The sequence below is a fragment of the Musca autumnalis genome, unplaced genomic scaffold (genome assembly GCF_047663935.1).
Source record: "Musca autumnalis isolate F117 unplaced genomic scaffold, ASM4766393v1 scaffold_4, whole genome shotgun sequence".
NCBI classification, from domain to species: Eukaryota; Metazoa; Arthropoda; class Insecta; order Diptera; family Muscidae; genus Musca; species Musca autumnalis.
This window is the reverse complement of record NW_027411977.1, coordinates 242,103,368-242,130,918: the sequence shown is the minus strand read 5'-3', so window position 1 is coordinate 242,130,918 and position 27,551 is coordinate 242,103,368. Positions and strand designations below refer to the sequence as shown.

The 27,551-nt window shown below is 35.3% G+C and overlaps 5 protein-coding genes across 14 annotated transcripts in view; 4 read left to right on the top strand and 1 right to left on the bottom strand.

Moving 5' to 3' along the window:
- LOC141403791 (uncharacterized) overlaps positions 1–4,135 on the top strand; it is a 50,081-nt gene extending 45,946 nt beyond the window's left edge. For all 5 annotated transcript variants that reach the window (XM_073986759.1, XM_073986758.1, XM_073986761.1 and 2 more), the window contains one exon: positions 2,365–4,135. In XM_073986759.1, the coding sequence (XP_073842860.1) occupies positions 2,433–3,860 (1,428 nt within the window). In that variant the 5' untranslated portion in view covers positions 2,365–2,432 and the 3' untranslated portion in view covers positions 3,861–4,135. The remainder of the gene's footprint in view (positions 1–2,364) is intronic.
- Positions 1–27,551, bottom strand: part of LOC141403759 (uncharacterized) — a 567,712-nt gene that overhangs the window by 224,732 nt on the left and 315,429 nt on the right. The window lies entirely within an intron of this gene.
- LOC141403805 (uncharacterized) lies at positions 7,227–13,093 on the top strand. Its single transcript, XM_073986786.1, has 2 exons — positions 7,227–7,401; positions 11,399–13,093. The coding sequence occupies exon 2, from the start codon at positions 11,430–11,432 to the stop codon at positions 12,795–12,797; it is 1,368 nt and encodes a 455-aa protein (XP_073842887.1). The 5' UTR covers positions 7,227–7,401; positions 11,399–11,429; the 3' UTR covers positions 12,798–13,093.
- On the top strand, positions 13,048–17,132 carry LOC141403810 (uncharacterized). Its single transcript, XM_073986793.1, has one exon. The coding sequence runs from the start codon at positions 15,784–15,786 to the stop codon at positions 17,101–17,103; it is 1,320 nt and encodes a 439-aa protein (XP_073842894.1). The 5' UTR covers positions 13,048–15,783; the 3' UTR covers positions 17,104–17,132.
- LOC141401701 (uncharacterized) lies at positions 19,381–27,361 on the top strand. The gene is made up of 3 exons (XM_073982079.1): positions 19,381–20,454; positions 27,269–27,293; positions 27,357–27,361. The coding sequence occupies exons 1-3, from the start codon at positions 19,381–19,383 to the stop codon at positions 27,359–27,361; spliced, it is 1,104 nt and encodes a 367-aa protein (XP_073838180.1).

Below are 27,551 nucleotides of genomic sequence, written 5' to 3'. Positions count from 1 at the left end.
GCTTTTAAAGTTTTTATAGATGAGCTTTTTTTGGAAAAAATTTTGGAGTCACTTTATGCACATAAATAACTTAAAACAATCGTTAAAGGCACACGACATATCCAGAATGACATAAGCTTTTGTTTTTCACCAATTTTATCGTCATATTATTATATATATAATTTTATATCATATATAGCTTTATTCCATGTATAACATAAATTGAAAGTGCTTTGTGCGGGACCTTTTTCAATATTTAAATGGAATAAAAATTATTTTAGTCATTAATAGGCAAAATGCCACTTATTCGTGCAACAGGAAAAATATTTGGAGCAAATTTTTTAATATGCAAAATTTCATTCACTCTCGCTACAGGAAATCATTTTTGAGAAAAAAGGTCAAAAATGCATAACCCTAGTAAATAAACGACACATGAACATAGTTGCCAATATTGGTACAGACTGCAATAGTTGCATTTTTAGGAGGAAAAAACAGTGTTGTATATCAAAATATTTCGATTTAACATTTGATTTAAAACAAATCCAAGTTTTGAGTTGATTTAATTTTGTATGGTAAATCAGGGTGGATTTGGGTGGATTAAGCACTTAAATCGAGATAATGCCCTTAATCATCGTATAAGGGTATAGTCTAAACGGGCTATTAGATTTAGCGGAATTTAGAGCCAGTTTACATTAGAGTTTTTTTCCGGGTTATACTAAGTTTACATTTACGAAATCAACTCGATTTCAACTGTCAATTCTATTGCTCAAACGTCAAATGAAATCGAATCGATTTCAGATGAGTTTTCATTTGACGTATACGCAAAGGAATTGACAGTTGAAATCGAGTGGATTTCGTAAATGTAAACACAGTATTAACCTTCCTCATGAGGTTTTGTTTGACGTATACACAACAGAATTGCCATTTGAAATCCAATGACTTTAGTAAGGCCATGTTTATATTATAGCCTTTGCAGTGTTAACCTTCTTCATGAGGGTTTATTTGAAATATAAGCAATGGAATTGACATTTGAAACCCAGTGGGTTTGTTAAATCCGGTTATATATAAACGTACTATTAATCCGGTTACATGTCACGTACAATAATAGTACGTTTATAGCTCATTCAGACCATGATACAATAAGGAGGTAACAGCAACTGCCGTTTTTGGTAACATAAGATGTCAAAATTTGACATAAATTCAATGCAATTGACACATTATGTTACCACCAGCTGGGCTGATAATGCTACCTTTCTTATTGTATCATGATTCAGACTAGCAATACATTTTCAACAGGGGCTGGATCATGACACAATTACCAAGGTAGCGGCATCGTAAAAATTTTGAATATGTTATGTCAAAACTTTCCTTATGTTGTTGGGGAAATTACAACAAAAGTAAATTTTTATAAAGGGATTTGACTTTTCATATTCGATCAGCTGGTGTGATACCACTATCTGGATAATTGTGCCATGGGCTGGATTCTTGTTCTATAAAATTTGAAGTGAAAAATATTTCCTTTATAATTTTTTTCATTTGATAGTTTTTTCCTTTATAAAAATTTTCATTTTACATTTTCATAGAAACAGAAATGAGCCCCTGAATTTAATAAATCCAAACCAAAATCTCATTGCATTTAGGTATACCCTTGGAGGATTTAAAGGGTATGTTCTGAGACACACTTCACTTCTCACTTCACGCCTCAAGCATTTTATTTACGTCATTTACGCTTATTTTTCAAATATTTTTTGGAGGGACTAGGGTGTACTCTTCTTTTTTAATACCCTAATGAATATGTGCTCCAAGAAATTCGCAAAAAATTGAAGTAATTGGGGTGAATAAAATGTGAGAGGTGAAGTGTGTCTCAGAACATACCCGTAAATTCCAGTCAGCTGATTTTTGTTCATATCACAATTACCAAGGTAGATGCATCAGCCCATCCGTTCGAATTTGAAACGTCACAAGAAATTGTTGTAAATTTAATTCGGCCATATCTGCTATATATAACGATTTTACTAATTTTTGAGGGGTGTTCGAATATGAGTTTTGCATACTGTATATTCATGATACAGATGACAACAACCAGTAAATGTTTATTTATGTTGTAACAACACAAGCTGTATTCCTTTTCGTGCAAGAATCTTAAAGTATTACCACTTGTTACTCGAAAGGCGTTCCTTTACTTCAGACACCATACAAATCATATGGTAGCAGTTTACAACTTTTACCATTTTTGCCGGTTTTACCATGTTCAAGAGTAAAGGAACAGACCAAAAGTACTTCAATTTGTTATTAAATTTAAGAATTGTAATACAAAAACAATAAAATGTTCTTACAAAAATTTAAATAATCTTTACATAAAAAATCTTTGTTTTTCTTTCACAGCCATCACCCCTAATACTTTGTAGTAAAATTGTTTTCCTCAATTAAAAACGAAAATATTCCAAGTAAAAATGTCGCAATTGGTTTCCATAAAAGCTGAACCCTTTGCCAATGATTACAAAGCAGAGGAATCTAACAATGACACAAATGCATTAAGCTACAATGCAGCAAACATCGAAAACTATGCAAATGTGGTAAATAAAATGGAAAACTTTTTACCCGAGAATGTTGATGAATCCACAATTGCTATAATCAAAGAAGAGCGCGTAGATGAAATGGACGACTTTTTACCGGAAAATTCAGCTAACATCTATTCACCGTCATCACCTACATTGAAATCTGATGATTGTAAGGACATAATTTCCCATGATGTACTTCACCATCAACATGTTTCACAACAACATCTAACTGGTACAACAACTCAACAGATATTCTTACCCAAATTAGAAATAATGGATGTGAACGAAGATGAGAAGGACGCTAATGTCAGTGGTAATAAAGAGAAATCCGTTAATTTATCTTCTAATGTATCTGGAACCCCTACCGAACATAAGTGTGAACTTTGTTGTAATTCTTATACAGAAAATAAAAATCTACAGCGTCATATGAGAGAAAAACATCCTTTGTCTATAACTGCCAAGTATATTTGCGAAATTTGTAATCGAAGATTTGCCACACAAAAAGGTCTTGAAAACCATTCTTATCGGATGCATCCAGAATTCATACGCCAGACTCATACACCCACGGAACACAAATGTGAAATATGTGGTAGTTGTTATATGGAATCTAAAAGTCTCCGGGTACATATAAGAAATAAACATCCTTCGGCAATAGATTCAGGGTATATTTGCGAAATTTGTGATGACAGATTTACCACACAAATAGGCCTTCATAGACATTCTTACCAGGTGCATCCAGAAACTCAAACACCCACGCAACATAACTGTGAAATATGTGGTAGTTGTTTTAAAGAAGATATGTATCTCCAGAGACATTTAAGAGATAAACATCCTTTGTCCATGGATGCAGAATATATTTGTGAAATATGCAATCAAAGGTTTACCACACAAAAAGGTCTTGATAGGCATTCTTACATGATGCATCCAGAAGCTCAAACACATATTAAATATGAATGTGAACTGTGTGATTGTTCTTATGCAACAGATAAAGCTCTCCGGGCACACATAAGAAAGAAACATCCTTTGTCTATAGACACCGAGTATATCTGCGAAATATGTCATCAACGATTTACAACACAAAAAGGCCTTGAAAATCATTTTAACATGTCACATCCAGGATCTCATCATTCCAATCAAACATCTGCTAAATATAATTGTGAAATATGTGGCAGATGTTATACAGATGATCTACGTAATCTACGAAAACATATGCGGAATAAACATCCCTTATCAATAGATACAGAGTATATCTGTGAAATATGTAATCTACGATTTACTACACAAAATGGTCTTAGTAGGCATTGTAAAAAGAAGCATTAAACTGTGTCCGGTGTCGGTGCCATGGGCCGAATCTACAGCAAAGACTTTGCAGAATGAATCTACGGATTATGACTATGCAGAATGTGTAATGCCAAACGGAAATTCCCAATTTATTGGACCGATATATACGGGCAGATACCATAATATAAATGTGGGAAGTGTGCGGCATATTTTTGAAGATACAGTCCGGCCTAATATGATATTTAATAAATCATAACCATAACTTTATAATATTCCTCAAATGTACACATTAAATAAAAATGTTAAAAAAAAAATCGAAAATTTAATTTTTCAATTATTGCAAAAGTTAATTAAGTACTATACTGTTTATATATACTGGGTTAATCCGGTTAAGTGTAACCGGGGTATTAAACTTAACTGGATTAACCAAGTGGGTTTGGGTTTCAAATATAAATTCCGTAGCGTAAAGGTAAAATAAATCCTCACAGAGAATGTTAACCCGGCAAAAAGCTCTAGTGCAAACGCCGTTTATGATTTCATAAGGACATAACCCAGTGTTCACTACATCCGTTTACATGTAAACGAACTAAAGCTGTTTTTACACGCACTCTATTTTACATAAAAATTTTTTTAGAGATAGTTTACACTATCTGTAAATGTCATATGACCTGAAATTTTAGAAAATTTATATTGTCGCTAATGTGTGCAATACTGGCGATTTTTCTTACGCCATTTACTTTGTGCATCCACACCAACAAAAATGTAGTCAAATTACGTGTCCACATTGCCTGCGTGGGTAGATATGCATGGTAGAACAAATACAAGGTAAAGTTAATACTACAACAAATACAACTCGAACAACAACCACAAAGGAATTTGTTTTTGTTTGTAAACCTTAGTGTCAACGTAAATGTAAACAAAACAAGGAAATGTCTATAAATTATTGGAATTTAAAAAACTAATATTTTTTCACATTTGATTGAATATTTTGGAAAACATGAATGAAAACTCGTTAGATTTTCAATTTGAATGTTTCCATATCATTCCACTAAATGCATAATTTCTCGCAGAAAGTAGAATACTTGCAAAAATGTTTCGGGTCGCTGGTAATTCATTGAAAAAAGAGAAGCTGTTTTAATCATTTGCTTTTGAAAACAAAAAAGCACATGTTTATTAGGGCTTTATTCTTTTCAAGTTTAACAAAATACCACACATATTAACAAATATTGTACCGCCTCTATAAGCGGTGTTTTAGTGTGCGGCATGTCGTTCGGACCTGGAGGAGGTTACATGTCAATGATATGAAGCCGTCTTTATGGGAAATAGTTTTTTTCTGATGAATAAATTTGTTCTTCAAAAATATATATCCCTAATATACATCGAACATAGAAATAAATACATAAAATGTCGAATGGAATTTGACACTAACACTACAACCCAGTTCAGTCAGCTGGGTATTGCTGCTACCTTTTCTTGTTCTACCATGGTAGATATGGAATGTTTTTACTTCATTGATAGATGGTGTAAACTACCTCTTATTAAATGTACCTGAAATCAGCTGATTCATATACCTTTGTACTTGTACCCAGTGTTGCCGTCCGAAAAATTTTTTTCGGCCCAAAATATTCCTAAAAACGGCCCAACATTAAAAGTTAAAACAAAAATATATATGTCTCATAGATACCTTTTATTACTTTTAGAAAAATCGAAAAAAAATATTGTCTATTTTTACGTAAAGGTAATATGTCGCCAAAAAATGTCTGAGAGGTAATGATTGGAAGGCAACAATTTATTGTGATTTGAATTTAGCATATAAACTTTAAGTGCGTGTTTCTCGAAACGGCGTTTTTGAAGTCGGTGCCAACGATAGCTCTAAAACGAATTGACCGATCTTCATATGACCTTATTATATTATTCATGTGAGCTTATTAAATACAAAAAGGTTGCCTTTAAGCGAGACAGATTAAAACAATTATTTTGCCCAATTTTTTGACAAAAACAGTCAATTTTTTTCGTTAAAATCGAAATTTTGACTTTGACAGGTCAACATTTCTTTAAAAATATATATTTTTTTAATTCTGTTTTATTAGGTTCCTAAAACGCTTACAAAAATATACTATGATCGGCCTATCCGTTTTCGAGCTGTCGTTGGCACCGCAAAACGCTTTTACAAAAAAATGGTTTCGCAGATAGCCATTTACCTCAAGAATATGCACTATTTTTCAACAACAAAAATTCCAAAGGTATTATAAGATGTGCTCTTTGAGATGAAAGAAAGTACAGTTTCACCGAGTCTTAGCAAATTCCAATCTGTTACTATTAAATCGGGTCACATTCTACAAGTCTGGGAAAATGTAATACCTGTTATAATAGGCAAAACTTCGTTTGAGGTTACCTTATAAGGAGTTATTGTATTTAGTAGTTTCTTTTACTATTGGATGGATTTGAAAACGCAAAAAAACCAACTTGGATGCATTAAAAGTGTAATTTTCACACTAAACGTTAATACAAAGAAGGCCCTCCTTGAATTTTAATCATTACTTTCAGCTTTAAGTTAGCCGAAACGCTATAAATCTGTACGCAAAATCCAAACTATAACAAAAGAAGAGTTGTAATAAAGGGGGGTATTTGGATCACTTTTATAGTCTATTATCTTATTATTTTGATCTAGTAATTTAATAAAAAACTCCAAAACAGCAAATTTTATTTCAACCTTTCATTTTCTGTTAAGTAAGAGTGCATAAATGTAATACAAAAATTTATGAAGTTTTGAGCTGGTACGATTTATTTTTGTAGTCAATGTCAATATATTAATGCTGTTTTTTTATTTATTTATTTTTTTTTATAAAAAAGGACAATTTGAGTTGACACTCGGATATAAATAGGATAAACCTGAACTATCTGCTTGAAATTCATTCTTTAGGTTGTTAATTATAGGTAAAATATATGCCAAAAATAGACAAAAAAAGCTCTAGCTTGGCATGATTCCGTTGCCACCAATTTATTATGAACTTTTTTATTTATGAACACAATGCATGAATCTTTACCAAATAGTTAAGTATCACGAAAAATATATTTCAAAACCCGGGTAACTAAAAGTTAAAAGTGACAATTAAACTACTAGGAGGACCTTCTCGGCATTAAGTTTTAATGTGAAAATTATATTTTAATGCCACAAAATTGCTTTATTTTACGTTTTCAAATCCATCCAATAGTAAAAGTAAGCATGTAATAATAGCCCAAAGACTAATATTTGATATTTTATAAAATATTGTTTAAAATTATTAGCATGAAAACGGTCCAAAGGGGGTTTGGGCCGCCCATCGGCAAAAATTAAAAATTATTTTTCATGCCCAAAACGGCAACACTGGTGTTATCTCTTCTCTCTCTCACTCGCTTTGTTGACAAAACTTGGATCTCTTGTTAAAACGACAACATAGCATAGTTTGAAAGCTACCATTCGTACCAGCGCGTTATTTAGTGTTAATTTTCGTTGAAGTATATAACAAAAAATAATAAGTTATCAATAAATAAGTGTTATTAAACAATATTCATCAGCTCACATCAAATCAAATTCAAGGTATTTTTATATTTGTGTATAACAACCTTTAATAAAGGAAAAATCTACAAAAAAAATCATGTGAAATGTCAAAAACACCACCACTATTTGTGGATGGTGTTGAGAGTGTGTGTCAGTTGATTTGCTCTGACAGTGTTTCACATTGGGGAAAATTGCATTGCAAGGCATATCTAATAAGGTAGTTACAACTGTGATATATTAGTATCATGGTACAAATACACAGGTAGCCGCATCGGCAATTGTTCGCAACATAAGATGTCAAAATTTGACATCAATTCAATGAAATTGACACATTATGTTACAATCAGCTGGCATGATAATGCTACCTGTATTATTGTACCATGATTAGTATTGAGGTAGATTAAAATCAACGAAATTAAGCATGTACGCCACCTTATAATTTCGTAATGGTTTAAAAAAAATATTTTAAAAAAAAGGCGGCAATGTCATTCAGGGCACTCATGAATATTCCCTTTGGAATTTCCCTCACGGAAAAAATTTTTAAAATGTGAATTTTTTCTAAAAGCTGTATTTTTAAAAATTGTAAATTAATAGAATCATTTAATTCTGAAATATTCACGCGGAATCGGCAAAAATATTCCCTTTTGAACATAAATATGGAAATAAAAAATTGTGAAATTCCGCGTGGAATTTTTATTCATGATAGCCCTGATTATGTTTTGATACCATTTGAAAAGAGAATTTATCATAAAATAAAACTGAAAAATTAAAAAAAAAGTATAATTGAATAGCATATTTTCTCTTATTAAACTGAAAAAACACATTTTCATAAATAAATTACCTTTGTATTTTATATTTTATTATTATTATTTATTTTTTTTTTGTTTTTGAAAAATATTGCAGTTTTCCGACAAAATGCTGTGCTACCGACTGATTTAGTTCGAAAAGGTATCAGCAAGGCATATTTACCGAAATTATAAGCATTTTAATTTTACCGACAATTGTCGGTAACTCAACAAATGATGAATTGTATTTCATGTTTTGTTGGGCTTTTGTTTTTAAAATACAAAACACACCCACATACAAACAATAACGTTCTGTCAAAGTTAAACTTTTTCAACTTACAAAAAGTATACGCTCGACGTATTTGGGTAGTTCTCATAAGAATGTATGCGTTCTACTTTTTTCACCACACACGCCCTGGGTATACGTCCATATATACCCAGCAAAATAAATTGGAAGTAGTGCAATGTGGACTAGTTCTATCACGGCATGTTTTGATGCAGTTCAACTGGAGTCTTGAAAAAGGCACTCCAGTCCTCACATTTTAACCGCATTTGGATGCAATCCAAAGAATCACATCCACTTGTCACATTTTAACAACATCCGGATGCAGTTCAACGGAGTCGTGAAAAAGGCACTCCAATTCCTCACAATTTAACAGCATCCGGATGCAGTCCAAACGGAGTCGTGAAAAAGGCACTCCGTTCGCTACATTTTATTAGCAGTTGTTAGAGATCCCTATATGTACATAAATCAGATTGTACATCTCTACAGGCAGCGGCTTTCATTTTCCAAAATGAGATAAGCGTGTTAACATGTCCAAACATTTGTTAATACAAACTAAATAATATTTAATATTTAAATAATATTTAATTTGTGAACATTTTTCCGGCAACTCACCAGAAGAAAATTTCCGAATGGAGTGCTGTTGGAGTACATGTCGAAATCTTAACTGGTGATGGGAAGACAACCCATTTAGCAAATGAAGCAAAAACAGTTCAGCTTGGAACAAATCCAAGCGGAGGAAACACGCATGTTTGCGATTGAATTCAATGGAGAATTTTCATAATTTGTGTTAATGTAATAAAGTTCTTAATATTTTTGTTTTGCACAAATAATAAATGCATTTTATTTGTTCTGGCATATTTTGTAATGGCTTGCACAATTTCCGCAGAATGCCTGTACCAAACACGTGCTTTGGACTGCCTCCTATTCTACCCCAAAGGGTTAGTTAAAATGCAATGCCAAAGGGTCAGTTAAAATGCAGTGCCAGAGGGTCAGTTAAAATGCAGTGCAAAAGGGTTAGTTAAAATGCAATGCCAAAGGGTCAGTTAAAATGCAGTGCCAAAGGGTTAGTTAAAATGCAGTGCTTTGGAGTGCATCTTTCAGTAGTCACGCTCTTGTAAAAATCATCAGTGAAAATGCATAATTTGATGCACATCCAGATCACTTGTACATATCATTTAACTGCATCTTTGGAGGCAAACATTTTGCTGGGTAGGTATGGGCCTAACATATTCTTGCTTACAGGGTTGTCATGGATCCTTGTTACATACATTTTTAAATTGCCACAGGACCAATATTTGTTTAAGTATTTTTTTTTTGTTTCTTTTTACAGTGTTTTATTTAACTTGCTTTGGTGTGTGTATAGTTCAAATTTGGTAACTCGTTTTTAGCACAGTTGCAGTTTACCAATTGAACTAAAACTTTGCACACTTTTCAGATGTGAATGACAATACATGAATATGAAATCAAAACCAATATTGGTCCATTTTTACACTGTTTTACAGTTCTTTATCTAATTTGCTTTTCAAATCTGGTAACTCATTTTTCACACAGTTTCGGTTGACCAATCGAACTTAAAATTTGCACACTTTTTAGATTTGGATGACAATACATGAATATGAAATCAAAACTGATATTGGTCCATTCTTACAGTGTTTTTACGGTGTCGAACCTGACCCCCTTTTAAAATCTGGTAATTGATTTTTAGCGCGGTTGCAGATGACCAATCGAACTAAAACTTTGCACATTTCTCAGATTTAGATGACAATACATGAATATGAAACCAAAACCATATGTGTCCATTTTTTTCTATAGCCCCCATATAACGGTACCAACCGAATTCAGGTATTTTGAGGATTTTGTCTTCATTTTTAACCCGAATTTGCTGTAACTTGGCATTTGGAGTTCTCAATAGTCCAGGAACTTCCCCACTAAAAATTGTGGACGTAGGTCAAGGTTTAATATAGCCTCCATATAACGGCACCACCTAATTTCAAGCATTTTAATGCTATTCTGCTCAAATGGGGGTGCCACCGTGGTGCAATGGTCTGCACGCCCGCCTTGCACGCAGAAGGTCGGGGGTTCGATTCCCCGGCCAGGCAACATCAAACATTTTTCAACGGTGGCAAAATACCCCTCAGTAATGTTGGCGACATTTCCTGAGTATTTCAGCCTTGAAAAACTTCTCCACAAGTGGTGTCTTAAGACACGCCGTTCGGATTCGGCGATAAACAGTAGGTCCCATATCATTGAGCTAAATATGAATCGGGGTGCACTCATTGATATGAGAGAAGTCTCCCTTGTCCCGTATGGGATGTTGTGGAACAATGTTTTTTTTTTTTTTTGTTTTCTGCTCAAATGGACTGTAATTCGGCATTTGGGGTTCTCAGTGGTCAAAAAATGTATTTACTAAAAAGTTAAAAATAAAAAATAATTAAAAAAAATTAAGTTTCAGTGTTTTATTTAGAAATGCACTTAAAACTAAAAAATAATTTGTCATTTAGCCTCAATAAATATATTCTTTCTCATGATAGAATCTCTCAAATAAAACGCTTGCCGTTTAATTTTGCCACCATTCATAATTTAAATGCAAGCGTTTTATTTGAGAGATTCTATCATGAGAAAGAATATATTTATTGAGGCTAAGTGACAAATTATTTTTTAGTTTTAAGTGCATTTCTAAATAAAACACTGAAACTTAATTTTTTTAAATTATTTTTTATTTATATTGGGTATGGTATTCTAAAATACTGAGCTGTTATTATTGGTGAAATTGAAAACCGAATATTTTCGACACTCTAACTCAAACCCGAAAACTCAAAAAAGTTCGAAGACGATTTTTCGAGAAAAATTACAATATTTGTATGGATATTTTTATTTGAGAATATCGTTTCCATCCAAACTAACCCTATTTTGTTATAAAAACTTAAAAATATTTACATACGAAATCTTCGTTTTTCTTTTACAGCCAGACCTAAATAATTTGTAGTAAGTAAAAAATGTCGCAAAGTGTTTGTATAAAAACTGAAAATTCCAACAATGATACACTAAGCTACAATACAACAAAACTTGAAAATTGTACAAATATGGGAAATGATGTTGAAGAAGATGAACTAGACTTGGATAACATGGAAGAATTTTTACCAGAGAATGTCGATAAGGCAATAATTGATATAATCAAAAAAGAGGACGTGGAAGAAATGGAAGAATTTTTGCCAGAGAATTCATCCAACATCGACTCACCATCATCACTCACATGGAAATCCGATGATCGTTCGGAAGTTATTACCTATGTAACTACTACAATAACTCAACAGATATCCCGACAAAAATTAGAAATAATTGATGTGCACACAGATGAGCAGGATAGCAAAGGCCTTGAGATCAATGGTGATACAGACGTTAACGGTAGTGATAATAAAGAAAGATCTGTTATTTCATCTTCCTGTGTAGCTGAGACATCTGAGGCTGAGCATAAAATTGAACTATGTGATAGTTCTTATGTTAACGAAAAATGTCGAGAAATGTCTACCGATAAAGAATATGTCTGTGAAATATGTAATCAAAGATTTACAACAAAAATGCGTCTTGGTTTGCATTATTACCGGAAGCATCAAGGTGTTCATTCCCAATATAAATGTGAACTATGTGATAGATCTTATATGAACGAAAAAAGTCTACTTAAACATGTAAGAGATAAACATCCTTCATCTATAGTTACAGAGTATATTTGCAAAATTTGTAATCAAAGATTTACCACACAAAACGGTCTTGATAGGCATTCTTACTGGACGCATCCAAAAACTCAAATACCTGCTAAACATAAATGTGAAATATGTGGTCGTCGTTATGGGACATCTGTAAAACTCCGGCAACATATAAGTAATAAACATCCTTCATCTATAGCTACAGAAAATATGTGCAAAATCTGTAATCAAAAATTTACCACACAAAAAGGTCTTGGTAGGCATTTTTTCTGGAAGCATCCAGAAACTCTGATATATACTAAACATGACTGTGAACTATGTGGTAGTTCTTATAAACACGAACAAAGTCTATATAAACATATAAGAGAGAAACATCCTTCGTCTATAGATACCGAGTATATCTGCGAAATGTGTAATCAAAGATTTGCCACAAAGAAAAATCTTGATGTACATTCCAACCGGAAGCATCCAGAAGCTCAAACACTTGGTAAACATAAATGTGAAATATGTGGTACTTGTTATACGGAATCTCGTAGTCTCCGGACACATATAAGAAATAAACATCCTTCGTCTATAGATGCAGATTACATATGTGAAATATGTCAGCAACGATTTACCACACAAAAATGTCTTGATAGGCATTGTAAAAAGATGCATTAAACTATGTCGCCGGTACTTACGGATTATGATGGTACAGAATTTGTAATGGCAAACAGAAATTTCTCATTCATGGACACTGAATTTTCAACAGTTTGTCATAAATATCAACGAATTCAAACATTTTGATTCCAAATAGTGTTCGGCAGTTTGCTCGAGGCCGAATTGTATTCTCATATGACTGTACATAGGTCTAGAGATAATAAAAACATTTCCACAATGTAAAATGTAAAGATTTACCTTTAGTTTTATCAAATCACTCAAATGTAAACATTAAATAAAAATATTAATAAAAATTATCTATGAGTTTCATATTTCATTAATTCTAAGAGATTTTTAAGTAATGTTCTTCAATTTTATCATTAATTAGTTAAACAGGCTTTCTTAAACGCTAAGAGAAAGTATAAAGAATTATGCGAGACAAGCAAATGTAGATACTGTCCCATGATAAATGAAAAAATAAACAATATTGCAAATGGTAAAGAATGGTGGAGGCTGGTAAAGAAGTAAATAATCAGGAACCTAAAATAAGTCAAACGTTATCTGCAGAATCGTTCAAAGAATATTTCACAAATCTTTTAAACCCTGAACAGACTGCACTAAATATATTATATGCACCAATGCTCATAACAGACAATTTTTTGGATAAGGATATTTCATTTGAGGAAATCAAACACATGCTAAGTGTGGTAAAATTACAGAAGGCACCGGGTGAAAACGGAGTTCCGTATGATTTTTTTTTTTATCAATGCCACTGATGACTTTCTTATTGAATTAGCCCGTTCATACAACAGAGTTTATGAAACCAGAGAAGTGGAAGAGTGCTTTACGAATTCAATAATATTTCCAATTCACAAAAAAGGATGCCTTAACGAAGTTTCGAACTAAAGAGGAATATCTTTCATGAATAGTATGAAAGAAAAGGAATTTGTACGATTTCTTCGTGGACTTTAAAGTCGCATTTCGATAACATCAGTCGAAGTCTACTAATCTACAAACTTCATGAAATAGGAATTTCAAGTTCATTAAAGTTATTGAAAGTATTTATCAACACCCCAAGTCAGCGGTTTGGTCGGGGGAAGAAAAATCAGATTATTTCAATACAGTATCGGGTGTGAAACAAGGCTGTCTGCTGTCGCCTCTGCTCTTCGCACTGTACATAAATGACCTCCATGACTTCTTGAAAGGAGGTATTGATATTAGGTCTGTACGATAACCCAAAAATTTGTACAAATTCGCTCTCTTTTGCTGGATAATTTTGTTATCGAACAGCATTCAGTAAAAATTTGTACAAATTCGTACAAATTTTTACTGAATGCTGTTCGATAACAAATTTATCCAGCAAAAGAAAGCGAGTTTGGAGAGTTTTGTAACTGAGAACTTGCAAATTTTTGCTGGGAAAATTTTTCCCGCAGCTGACTTTTAATCATCTGTTCACTCACTGTAAACAACTCGAAATTTTAACATTTTTGACCAAGAAAATTTCACAATTGAACAATTTCTTAGATTCTTAAGCGTAGTGGATAGAATTAAAGCATTAAATAAGTAAACAGCAAATTTCAAAATTTATTTTTTTGTTTAAAATATCAAAAATATCAAATATCAAATTTCAAATATTTTCGGAAACAGCTGACTTTCTTGCATGTTTTTGCAAAATACTGTTCGATAACTTTCTGCAATTTTTCTTGCTTGAGAGAGTAAAATTCACTGAGAGAGGCTGCTGGAACTGACTGAGTAATTATTGCTGGGAAAGTTATCGTGCACACCTATTGAGGGTCTGCATGTTAGAATATTGCTGTATGCAGATGATATCGTTATAGTTGCGGAGGATAAAATCCTACTTCAAACCATGATAACGAATCTAGAAGGATATTGTTTAAAATGGAACCTAGTAGCAAGGCCTACAGAAGGTCGGCCATTCAGAGTTCTGTTTACAACTTTTGACAACAAACAAAATAGATTGTTCATTATTGTGATTTGATTTCCTTTGTATTTTATGTCGCAATAAGTCTGTCTGGTTACTTTTCCAGCAAGAACTTTCTCAGAGAGTAAGGAGTTTTTATTCTCTTTTGCTAGAAAATTATAAAAAAGTAAACAGACACCTTCCCAGCAAAAACCAGCAAGCAATCAGCTGACTTGCCAAAACAGAACAATTTGTCGGCCAATGAAGGAACCAATGGAAGCAAAAATGTGTATTTTATTAAAAATAAAAAAAGAAAATGACCCAAAAATGGATTTTTCCACCTCGCACCTTTGTTCTACAAAAAATGAATACAATTGGACTTGCTATTTCCGCAATAAAATTGTTTTTTATTTTCACAAACATAAATCAACGAAAAATTAAAAACAGATGATTGATTGTTTTCAGGAAGAAGAAGAGTTGCAAATGTTTGCTAGAAGAAATTTGTCCAGCAAGAATTTGCAAACTCTCAGTGAAAGAACTGTCAAAATGTCTCTCTCGAATTGCTCTCTTTTGCTGGTTTTTTGCGTTACCAATCGACTTCCAGCTACAATTGGTACAAATTGTTACAAATTTTAGGGTAACCAGACAGACCTAATAATGTATTTGACAGCAAACTAAATAGTCAGGGCTAACTAGTTTGGGCTGAGTGTCCGACTGTATCATGATACAATAAGAAGGTAGCATTATCAGCCCAGCTGAAGCCCAGCTGTTGGTAACATAATGTGTCAATTGCATTGAATTTATGTCAAATTTTGACATCTTATGTTACCAAAAACGGCAGTTGCTTCTACCTTCTTATTGTATCATGGACTGTATATACTGTGGTATTGACGAAGGATTACTAAATGTTTCCGCGGTCAAGTAACTCATAACCGAAAACTCAAAAAAGTTCGACGACGATTTTTCTGAGAATATAGTTTTCATCAAAAACTAACCCTATGTTTTTATAATAACTTGAAACTATTTACATGAGAAATCTTCGTTTTTCTTTTACAGCCAGATCTAAATAATTTGCAGTAAGTAAAAATGTCGGAAAGTTTTTGTATAAAAACTGAAAATTCCAACAATGATACACTAAGCTACAATACAACAAAACTTGAAAATTTTACAAATATGGGAAATGATGTTGAAGAAGATGAACTAGACTTGGATAACATGGAAGAATTTTTACCAGAGAATGTCGATAAGGCAATAATTGATATAATCAAAAAAGAGGACGTGGAAGAAATGGAAGAATTTTTATCAGAGGATTCACCGTCATCACTCACATGGAAATCCGATGATCGTTCGGAAATTATTACCCATGTAACTACTACAATAACTCAACAGATATCCCGACCCAAATTAGAAATTGATGTGCACACAGATGAGCAGGATAGCAAAGGCCTTGAGATCAATGGTGATACAGACGTTAGCGGTAGTGATAATAAAGAAAGATCTGTTATTTCATCTTCCCTTGTAGCTCAGACATCTACCAAACATAAATGTGAACTATGTGATAGTTCTTATGTAAACGAAAAAAGTCTACGAAGACATATAAGAGATAAACATCCTTCATCTATAGTTACAGAGCATATTTGCAAAATTTGTAATCAAAGATTTATCACACAAAACGGTCTTGATCAACATTCTTACAGGAAGCATCCAGAAACTCAAATACCTGCTAAACATAAATGTGAAATATGCGGTCGTTGTTATGGGGAATCTGGAAGTCTCCGGTTTCATATAAGTATTAAACATCCATCATCTATAGATACACAATATATTTGCAAAATCTGTAATAAAAGATTTACCACGCAAAGAGGTCTTGGTAAGCATTCTTTCTGGAAGCATCCAGAAATTCTAATACATACTAAAAATGCCTGTGAACTATGTGGTAGTTCTTATAAATACGAAACAAGTCTATATAAACATATAAGAGAGAAACATCCTTCGTCTATAGATACCGAGTATATCTGCGAAATATGTAATCAAAGATTTGCCACAAAGAAAAGTCTTGATGTACATTCCAACCGGAAGCACCCTGAAGCTCAAACACCTGGTAAACATAAATGTGAAATATGTGGTGCTTGTTATTCGGAATCTCGCGGTCTTCGGACACATATAAGAAATAAACATCCTTCGTCTATAGATACCGAGTATATCTGCGAAACGTGTAATCAAAGATTTACCACACAAAACGGTCTTGATAGGCATTGTAAAAAGATGCATTTAATTATGTCGCCGCCGGTACCACGCGCCGAATCTACAGCATCGGCTTTACAGAAGGGTCTTCCGGATTATGAATGTGTAATGGCAAAAAGAAGTTTCTCATGCATAAACAATGAATTATCAACACGAATTTAAACATTAAATAAAAATGTTAATAAAAATTATCTAAGAGTTTCATATTTCATTTATTGGAAGAGATTTTTAAGTAATATTTTCCAATTTTATCATTAATTAGTCTTCAAAAATGCCATCAACCGAAATGTGGACTGGAACGACAAAGAAATGTCTTCAAAACAAGAGAAATGAGGGGGGCTATGAGCTGTGCTCCAGAACCTGCAAAAGGTAGTTCTATCTGCTATTATTTTTTCTGATTTCCCGTACCCCCAAAAATATCACAACATGCCTTTCTCTTTAAACAATTTTGGATGGGTATAATTTAGCAGCATGTTTGCTGACATCTCCTTTGCTGCCATTCGTACGTGAAACTCATTGTTGGCAGTTACCTCCTTTGGTATTATTAATCATGGCACAAGTACACAGGTAGTGGCATCGTAAACTTTTGAATATTGTTACGAATGTAACTGATAGGTTTAAGTTAATTTAGTTTAATTTCCGTTAATTTAAAAATTTGAATTGTAACGTAAAGTTTTTATTACGCAGTTACTTTATTTAAGCAACAACAACTACCATGTAGAACTCTCTTCATTATTCTAGATGTTACTTTACCTTTCATTAATGTGCTTTTATTTTGTTTTGCCATAATCATGTAATTATCGTTTAGTTTCTACTTCTTGTATTTCGTGTATTTGTTTGTTGTTGTAATTACGTCACTAGTGTGCTGGTCTACTTGTATGTATGTGAGTATGGTTGTTCGCTTAGTGGGAATGTGCGTCTGTGTGTTCGCTGCACAGATTCGAGAAGTTGACAGATTACTGGATAATTCTAGACCAAGGAGATTTTGGATATAAATAGCGGTAGGAACGGCAACATGAGTGAGTTGTGTTTTAAGCGTTGAACCATAGACTAATTAAGTAGAGACTACGAACGCTCTCATTTTTCATTCTCAACCAGATGTCGCACGAATCGATTTGGGGCTAGTCATCTGACTCAAGCCATACTGGGGCTAGTCAAATGACTCAACTTCGAAAACAATTTATTTGTTTTTCAACCAATTAGGGTCTCTGTTTGCAAACTTCGCCACTTTAAAATGTACTTTACATATGAAATTAACTATGCCACTCTTTTTGATAGGCATATATTTCGTAAATGTTAATATTTTTAGGAGTTTTCGTTTGAGTGAAACAATTAGCTTTCACTCAAACCATAAACATGCGTAAACGACATCTATGTCGCCGCAGATAAATGGTGAGAGCCATTCTTTGTCTCTACATTAATTAGTCTATGGTTGAACTGAACAGATCGGTTAAATAAGAGCTGCGTGCTAACTAGAGACTTGCTGTGTGCTTTGTAATTAAAGTCGGTTCTGAATAAGTGTAATAAAGTAAATAAAGCATTGTAGAAACGTAATCTAAAACGAACCCTGTTTTATTTGTTACAAATCGTACTGGGGAATAAAACAACGTCTACACGGAGATTAGTTAAACCTAATTCCGTAACAATTGGTGTCAGAAGTGGGATTACGATCATCCTACAATGAAGTTTAAGGATCTACGAGTGGAAGACTTGAAGAAGGAGCTAAGTAAGTTGGAGTTGTGTTCTACTGGCAACAAGGCCGAACTACAAAAACGCTTGTTGGAAGAGTTCGAGCGCCGTGGAATGAACATCGATGAATATGAGTTCGACGGTAAGGAGGAAGTCGAGTTATCGGCAAAGGACGAATCCAGCGTTGAGGAAGTTTCGTCGGTAGCTGCCAGGGGTGACGATTTGAAATCAATGCTGGCTATGATTATGCAGGAAATGAATAAGAAAAGTGAAGAAAATTCCAAAATGATGGAGAAATTAGATGCTAAAATGGAAGAAAATTCCAGTAAAATGATGGAGAAATTAGATGCTAAAATGGAAGAAAATTCCAGAAAGAGTGAAGAATATTCCAGGAAATTAGAGGAAAAATTAGAGGTAAATTCTAGAACAATTAACGAGAAACTCGAGAACATCACGAGGGTGATTGAAAAGAGAGTAGAAAACGTGGAGGTACAAATTAAAGAGTTGGATAAAAAGATTTTGTCTGTTGACGAGAAATTTCTGCCTCAAGATGAGAAGATTCTTGGCATAGAAAAGAAAATGTCGGAACTGGAAATCAAAGGTGGCCCAGTGAGAGCTATTCATAACACGTTAAAAATTAAGCCTCCAGTGTTGGACGGCTCTACCTCTTTCAATGTGTTCAAAATACAGTTCGAGACAGTGGCTGCTAGAGATTCTTGGAACGACAACGAAAAGGCGGTATCACTCCTTATGGCATTGAAGGGTGATGCTGCTGAAGTATTACAGAGTATTCCCGCCGATTCTAGGAACAACTATGGAGATATAATGGCTGCTCTTGAACGTAAGTACGGTAGTGAACACAAGCAAGAGATCTACCGAATGGAACTGAGGGGAAGAGTCCAGAAGCCAAATGAGACCTTACAAGACTTTGCGGCTGATATAGAGCGGTTGGCGCAGTTGGCATATCCAGGAGAGACACATCCATTGGTGGACCGCATAAAGATTGAGACATTTGCAAGTGGTATTCGTGATCCAGAGATAAAATTTGCGACGTATGCGGCACCGATAGGAACATTTGCAGAAACCGTGTCATTTGCCCTGGCCCAAGAAACCGCGAAGATGCTGGTGAAACCTAAAGCTTACAACGTGCGGAGGCTGCAAGTTGAGGACAACAATTCCCAGACCGTTGTCGACCTGCTGAAAGATGCACTGATGCGTGTGAAACGAGGGGCTGCTAGAACGAAAAAGACTTGTTATAACTGTCGTAAAGCTGGACACATTGCACGAGAATGCATATTGGAACGACCAAGGCCCAGATCCACCTCACCGCCTTCAAAAAGCGACGACCAACCGGTGGCCAAGAATCTGGAAAGAGAGATATCAGGTGAATCAAATAAAATGAATTCCGTCGATCACGAGGCGCCGCTGGCAGAGGATGAAAACGATGGTCCCACAATTTCTATAGCCATAGTCCAGCAGAAGAACCACAACTTAACGGTGAAAGGCTTCGTCAATGGTGTATTGCGTACCTTGACATTGGACACCGGTGCAGCAAAGTCCATTATTAGACCGGATTTGGTAAAAGGGAAGGTATTGCCGTTAAATGGAGTCAAATTGCGGACGGCCACAGGCGAGACTACAACGGTTCATGGAAAGGCCTACCAAAGGCTGAGCATGGGTAGAAAATCTGTAAATTTCGATTTTATAGTGGCCGATATTGTGGACGAAGTTATACTTGGCGTAGACTTCATGATTGCCTTCGATATCAACCTGGACATAAAGCACCGTGTGATGACTTGGTCCAATGTGGAAATACCGATAAATGTGGGCTACAACGAGAAAAGCAAACATCGCCCAAAGGCAGAATCCGGCGAGATTGCTGTCGATGTCCGTACGCTGAAGGTGGAAGCCGCCGACAAATGGCCCGTAGGAAAGTGGAAAAATCTCGCAACGAGGAGGAAAAAGCGAAGATGTACGTCGAGGAAAGGTCCATCGAAAAACGGCCGTACAGCAAGGAAGGACAAGTCCGAGGAAGACCAGGTGGCACTTAGGAAGGTGACCACAAAGAAAGAAGGTATAACGTCACGATTCCTTGAGAGAAGGCAACGTCGTCCAGAAGAGCAAAAGACCAAAGCTGACGCAGTAGAGGGTACATCTAAATCGGTTGCCACCACTACGGAACGAGAATTGCGTCTAGTCAAGAGGAACAGGCTTAAGCGGGAGGCAGTGTTACCAATGCCCATACCACCGAGAGGGAACTGTGCCTATTCGGGACGAACAGGCTTAAGCGGGAGGCAATGTTACGAATGTAACTGATAGGTTTAAGTTAATTTAGTTTAATTTCCGTTAATTTAAAAATTTGAATTGTAACGTAAAGTTTTTATTACGCAGTTACTTTATTTAAGCAACAACAACTACCATGTAGAACTCTCTTCATTATTCTAGATGTTACTTTACCTTTCATTAATGTGCTTTTATTTTGTTTTGCCATAATCATGTAATTATCGTTTAGTTTCTACTTCTTGTATTTCGTGTATTTGTTTGTTGTTGTAATTACGTCATTACTGTGCTGGTCTACTTGTATGTATGTGAGTATGGTTGTTCGCTTAGTGGGAATGTGCGTCTGTGTGTTCGCTGCACAGATTCGAGAAGTTGACAGATTACTGGATAATTCTAGACCAAGGAGATTTTGGATATAAATAGCGGTAGGAACGGCAACATGAGTGAGTTGTGTTTTAAGCGTTGAACTGAACAGATCGGTTAAATAAGAGCTGCGTGCTAACTAGAGACTTGCTGTGTGCTTTGTAATTAAAGTCGGTTCTGAATAAGTGTAATAAAGTAAATAAAGCATTGTAGAAACGTAATCTAAAACGAACCCTGTTTTATTTGTTACAAATCGTACTGGGGAATAAAACAACGTCTACACGGAGATTAGTTAAACCTAATTCCGTAACAATATGTTATGTCAAAATGTTCTTTATGCTGTTGGGGAAATTACAACAAAAATATTTTTTTATAAAGGGTTTTGACTTTTCATATTCGATCAGCTGGTGTGACATCACTACCTGGGTAAACAAAAAGAAATCGACGATTTTCATTCATAATTTTACAACTACTTTTGCAGTTGTCTTTACGCCTACGTCACAGAGGCAAGTTTTGGGTATTTGACAATCAATACATGAACTCAACTGTCCTGTCATGAGTAAACGCAGGGTTAATTAACAAGAAAGGAAAGCGTTAAAGGCCAGAACAGAATCAATCGTCGCTGACTTTGCTTGCTTCCCCAAATGTCAAATTATAAAGGAATGCCAGAGCCCATGGTTTAATAAGAAAGGTTAGCCAAAGCTTTATGTTAATTTAAATTTTTTCATTCGAGTATGCCTAAAACTTCAAAACAATATAAACAAATTGTGTATGTATGTGTGGTGTTTGAATAATATGCCAAACAATTTTAAAAACAATCGAATTCAATGATTTTTAAAATTGTTTTTAGACCATTTGTATGGAAGAAATTGGTGAGATTTGCATTGAAACAATCGGTTTATCATATTCACAACTCGATTATGTGGAGAAAACTTAACTATTCATTCATTTTTCGCGTTTTTTATAAAATGCTCAAAAAATGCATTGTAAACAAACACACTTGTTGCTTTTATTTTGAAGTTTTAGGAATTCAAGAAAAACAAGGGTTCTATAGATTTTTTTCATTTAAATCTACCTCTAAGTAATATGCCATGCCAGAGCCTCTTTGCAAATCCGCCTGCGTTCCCCTTTAGGAGGCTCTGGCATTCCTTTATAATTTGACATTTGGGGAAGCAAGCACCGTCCTATGGGGGCTATATGATGGCGTGGACCTACACCTACAAATTTCTGAGGGAAAGTTGTATACCCCCAACGAAGACTAAATACCAAATTTCAGCCATCTCGGTGTGATCGTCCTGTGGGGGGCTATATCAAAACGTGGACCCATATAAACCAACTTTGGTAGGAATGTTTTTTGGTCTCTGGAGACACAAAATACAAAGTTACAACCGATTCTGTTGTCAAATGGGATTAATACATTCAAAATATATTAAAATGACGCGTACTTTATATGGGGCGTTATATGGGGGCTATACCAAAACGTGGACCATATAAACCAACTTTGGTAGAAATGTTTCTTAGCCTCTGGAAACACAAAATACAAAGTTACAAACGATTCTGTTGTCAAATAGGATTAATACATTCAAAATATATTAAAATTACGCGTACTTTATATGGGGCGTTATATGGGGGCTATACCAAAACGTGGACCCATATAAACCATTTTTTTTTTGTCTCCGGAGACAGAAAATATCAAATTACAATCAATTCGGTGGTAAAATGGCGCAAATATCTTAAAAATGCCTTAAAACGACGACGCGTCACGCGTCATTTTGTATGGGGGGCTATACGAAAACGTGGACCTACATAGCCCGCTTTCAATATCAAAAGTCCTACGTACATATAATAGATTTTCCCAAAATTTTATCCACCTACGTCAATCCGTTCGGACGCTAGATTTCCACTGACGGACGGACATTGCTATATCGATGTAGAATTTCACGCTGATCAAGAATATATATAGTTTGTGGGGTCTACAATAATTATTTCGAGTAGTTACAAACGAAATGACAAACTTAATATATCCCCATCATACGGTGGAGGGTATAAAAATGTACTGGAATGAAGCTTATATTAGGTGTGTATGATAACTTTCCCAGCAATAACCACTCAGTCAGTTCCAGCAACCCTCTCATTGAATTTTACTCTCTCAAGCAAGAATAATTGCAGAAAGTTATCGAACAACATTTTGCAAAAACTTGTAAATCAGCTGTTTCCGAAAATGTATGAAATTTGTTTTTGTTCCTTTTGATATTTTAAACCAAAGTGAACAAAAGCATAAATTTTAAAATAGCAGTTTACTTATTTAATGCTTTAATCCTATCCGCACCGCTTTAGAATCTAAAGTGGGGTACACACGATCAGTTTTGACTGTCAGTTTTGCTCAAATAATCGGTTGCTTGCCAGTGTAGCCGTTCATTTTTATCAGTCATCAGGCAACCACAAAATATTTTGTGGTTGCTGGACAGTTTGACACTTATCGATATTTTCGAAAAATCGACAGTCAAAACTGATCGTGTGTACTCCGCTTAAAAAAGTTTTGTCTACATTGAACAGATGAATAAAAGTCAACTGATCAGACTTGCAAATTTTTGCGGGACAAATTTTTCCCAGCAAAAATTTGCATGTTCTCAGTCACAGATCACTACAAAAGTCTCTCCAAACTCGCTCTCTTTTGCTGGATAATTTTGTTATCGAACAGGATTTAGTAAAAATTTTTAAGAATTTGTACAAATTTTGTATTATCGTACAGACCCCATAATGGCTAATAGTTCGTTTATTACTTACTTACTTAGTTGGCCCATTACAGAACATTTGTTCCACAGACCGAACTAAGAAAAGATCTCCATTCCTCTTTGTTTTTCGCTTGACTTTTTGGAATACCGCGTCTTTTCATTTCTTCATCCACTTGTATGTTCCATCGAAGCTTAGGCCTGCCGATTCTGCGTGCACCGCCATGTTGCATGTATTCATACGCCTTTTTAGCGGGTTCATCATCGCTTATTCTCATGATATGGCTTAGCCAACGCAATCGTTGCATCTCGATACGTTTAACTATATTCATGTCTTTGTATAGCTTATATAGCTCGTGGTTCATACGACGTCGATATTCACCGTCAACGCAAATCGGACCGTAGATCTTTCGAAGAATTTTCCTCTCAAACACACCAAGCACTGCCTTATCTGCTTGCGCAAGTACCCATGCTTCGGAGCCATACATTAGCACGGGTAGTATCAGCCTTTTGTATAGAGTTATTTTTGTTTGACGAGATGTGGCTTTGTTTTTAAATTGCTTACTTAATCCATAGCCAATACAATTCTTCTTCTTGTTTCACAACTGATGTTGTTTGTTGTGTTTATGGCAGTGCCGAGGTAGACGAAGTCTTTAACTACCTCAAAATTATAGGTACCAACTTCTACGGTTGGTCCGAGCTCTATGGACGCTTTGCGCGTCGACACCATCAATTTGGTCTTTTCGCTGTTTACCGCCAGACCCACTTTCGCAGATTCTGCTTCGACCTTCCTAAAGGTATCAGTTACTTCCTTTACTGATCGTCCCATGATGTCTATGTCATCAGCATAGGCAAGTAACATGTGGCTATTGGTGTAAATTGTGCCATTTCTTTTGACATTTGCATCTCTTATTACCTTTTCCAGCAAAATGCTGAATAGGTCACACGAAAGGCTGTCTCCTTGTCTGAAACCTCTTTTGGTACAAAATTCTTCGGAGAGGTTCTTTCCTATTTTAACTGAGGACCTAGTATCAGTTAGAGTCATCTTACAAAGCCGGATGAGCTTTGCGGGAATACCAAATTCAGACATTGCATGGAATACCTTTGATCGGAGGGGACTGTCGAATGCTGCTTTATAATCGACAAAAAGGTGAAATGTGTCGATCTGCATCTCTTGGGTCTTCTCTAGGATTTGCCGCAGGGTAAATATCTGGTCAATGGTGGACTTGCCAGGTCTAAAGCCACATTGGTATGGTCCAATTATTTCGTTGACCATTGGCTTTAGTCGTTCGCACAATATCCCTGACACTATCTTATAGGCAATAGGGAGAAGACTTATGCCCCTATAGTTGGAGCATACAGTCTTATCTCCTTTCTTGTGGACGGGACATAGGATGCTCAGGTTCCAATCGCCGGGTACTCGTTCTTCCTGCCAGATGGTGCTAACTAGCTGATGCATACACCTTATCAGCGCGTCGCCTCCGGTTTTAAACAGCTCGGCTGGTAAGCCATCGGCTCCTACTGCTTAATTATTCTTCAGCCGGTTGATTGCTGGTTTTACCTCATCTTGGCCGGGCGGTATACTTTCTATACCATCTTCTGGGATTGGATCTGTGGTATCATCGTCTTCGCTACTATTGGATACCAGCAGATTGGAGAAATGTTCCTTCCATATCCTGAGCACGCTATCTGTATCAGTTACCAGATTACCTTGCTGGTCTCTACAGGAGGATGTGCCTGTACCAAAGCCATCTGTTTGATGTTTCACTCTTTGGTAGAATTTTCGGACTTCATTCTGGCTCTTGTACATCTCGATTTTTTCACACTCCCGCTTTTCCATTTCTCTCTTTTTCTTGCGGAAAAGACGTTTCTCTTCTCTCCTTTTCTCCCGATATCTCTCTCGTGCGCTACGCGTTGCTACTGATTGTAAAGTAGCTCTATATGCCGCATTTTTCTCTTCGGTAGCAGCACGACACTCCTATTCATACCATAAATTCCTTTGTGGAGGTCTCTGGAATCCAAGTATGGATTTTGCGGCTGTTTGCATGAAGTGGGCAATATGTTGCCATTGTGTTGTTATGTTATCGGGACAAGGAGTGCTCGCGTTAAGCAATAGGGCTAGTTGAGTGGAATATGCTGTGGCTATCTGTTGTGTTTGCAGCCTATCGATGTCCAACTTCCGCGTTGTGTCTGTTCGTGCTTTCTTTGCAACGTTTAGACGGGTACGTACCTTTGCTGCAACAAGGTAGTGGTCCGAATCAATGTTTGCGCCTCGGAACGATCGTACATCCAACATGCTGGATGAATGTCTTCCATCTATTACAACATGATCAATTTGATTACTTGTTCTTTGATTTGGAGACAGCCAGGTGCCCTTATGAATGTCGAGATGATTAAATCTGGTACTGCTAACTACCATGTTTTTTTGCAGCTATCAGCCTCATACCATTGTCAGATGTTTCACTGTGGAGACTGAATTTCCCGACTGTTGGGCCAATGATATTCTCCTTTCCAATTTTGGCATTAAAATCGCCTAGAATGATTTTAATGTCATGGGCAGGGCAACGGTCATATGTTTCTTCTAAGCTCTCGTAAAATATATCTTTGGTCTGTTCGTCCTTTTCTTCAGTGGGAGCATGAGCGCAAATAAAGCTGATGTTGAAGAATTTAGCTTTTACTCGAATTGCAGCAAGTCTTTCATTCACTGGGGTGAAGTTGGATATCAGATGTTTTAGTCTCCGACTAACTACGAATCCGCAACCAAACTCATGCTTTACGTCATGGCCTCTATAATACAGTGCGTCACCTTAAGGTGTTGTTGTGACGCCTTTCCCAATCCATCGTATTTCCTGTATGGCAGTAATATCGGCCTTGTACTTAAGTTAAGTTTTCTCCACATAATCGAGTTGTGAATATGATAAAATCATTGAATTCGATTGTTTTTAAAATTGTTTGGCATATTATTCAAACACCACACACACATACACAGTTTGTTTATATTGTTTTGAAGTTTTAGGCATACTCGAATGAAAAAAATTAAATTGACATAAAGCTTTGGCTAACCTTTCTTATTAAACCATGGTCTGTTCCAGAACCTGCAGGAAGCTACTTATTTTTACTACGATAACAATTTTTCCGTTATGTTATCGGAAAAACTAGTAAAAATTAGTGTATTCTTGGAGTTCTGGAACAGACCAAATATGTAAAAGAAAACAAAAAGAAATCGACGATTTTCATTCATAATTCTACAACTGTTCTTGCAGTTGTTTGGACGCCTACGTCACACAGGCAAGTTTTGGGTTTTTGACAATCAATACATGTACTCAACTGTATTGTCATGTGTAAACGCAGGGTAAGTGAACCTTTCAAATGACGCCCCCATGTCAAGAATATGACATGAATAACAAAAACAAAATTTGTTTATTTACATTTGCACGTTTTCAATACTTCTAAAAACATTTTGTGGAAATGAATCGTTTTGGAAATAAATGGCAATTTGGATGAAGTCTGCAGACTTGTAAACAGACGTTTCTCCTTCAAAACTGT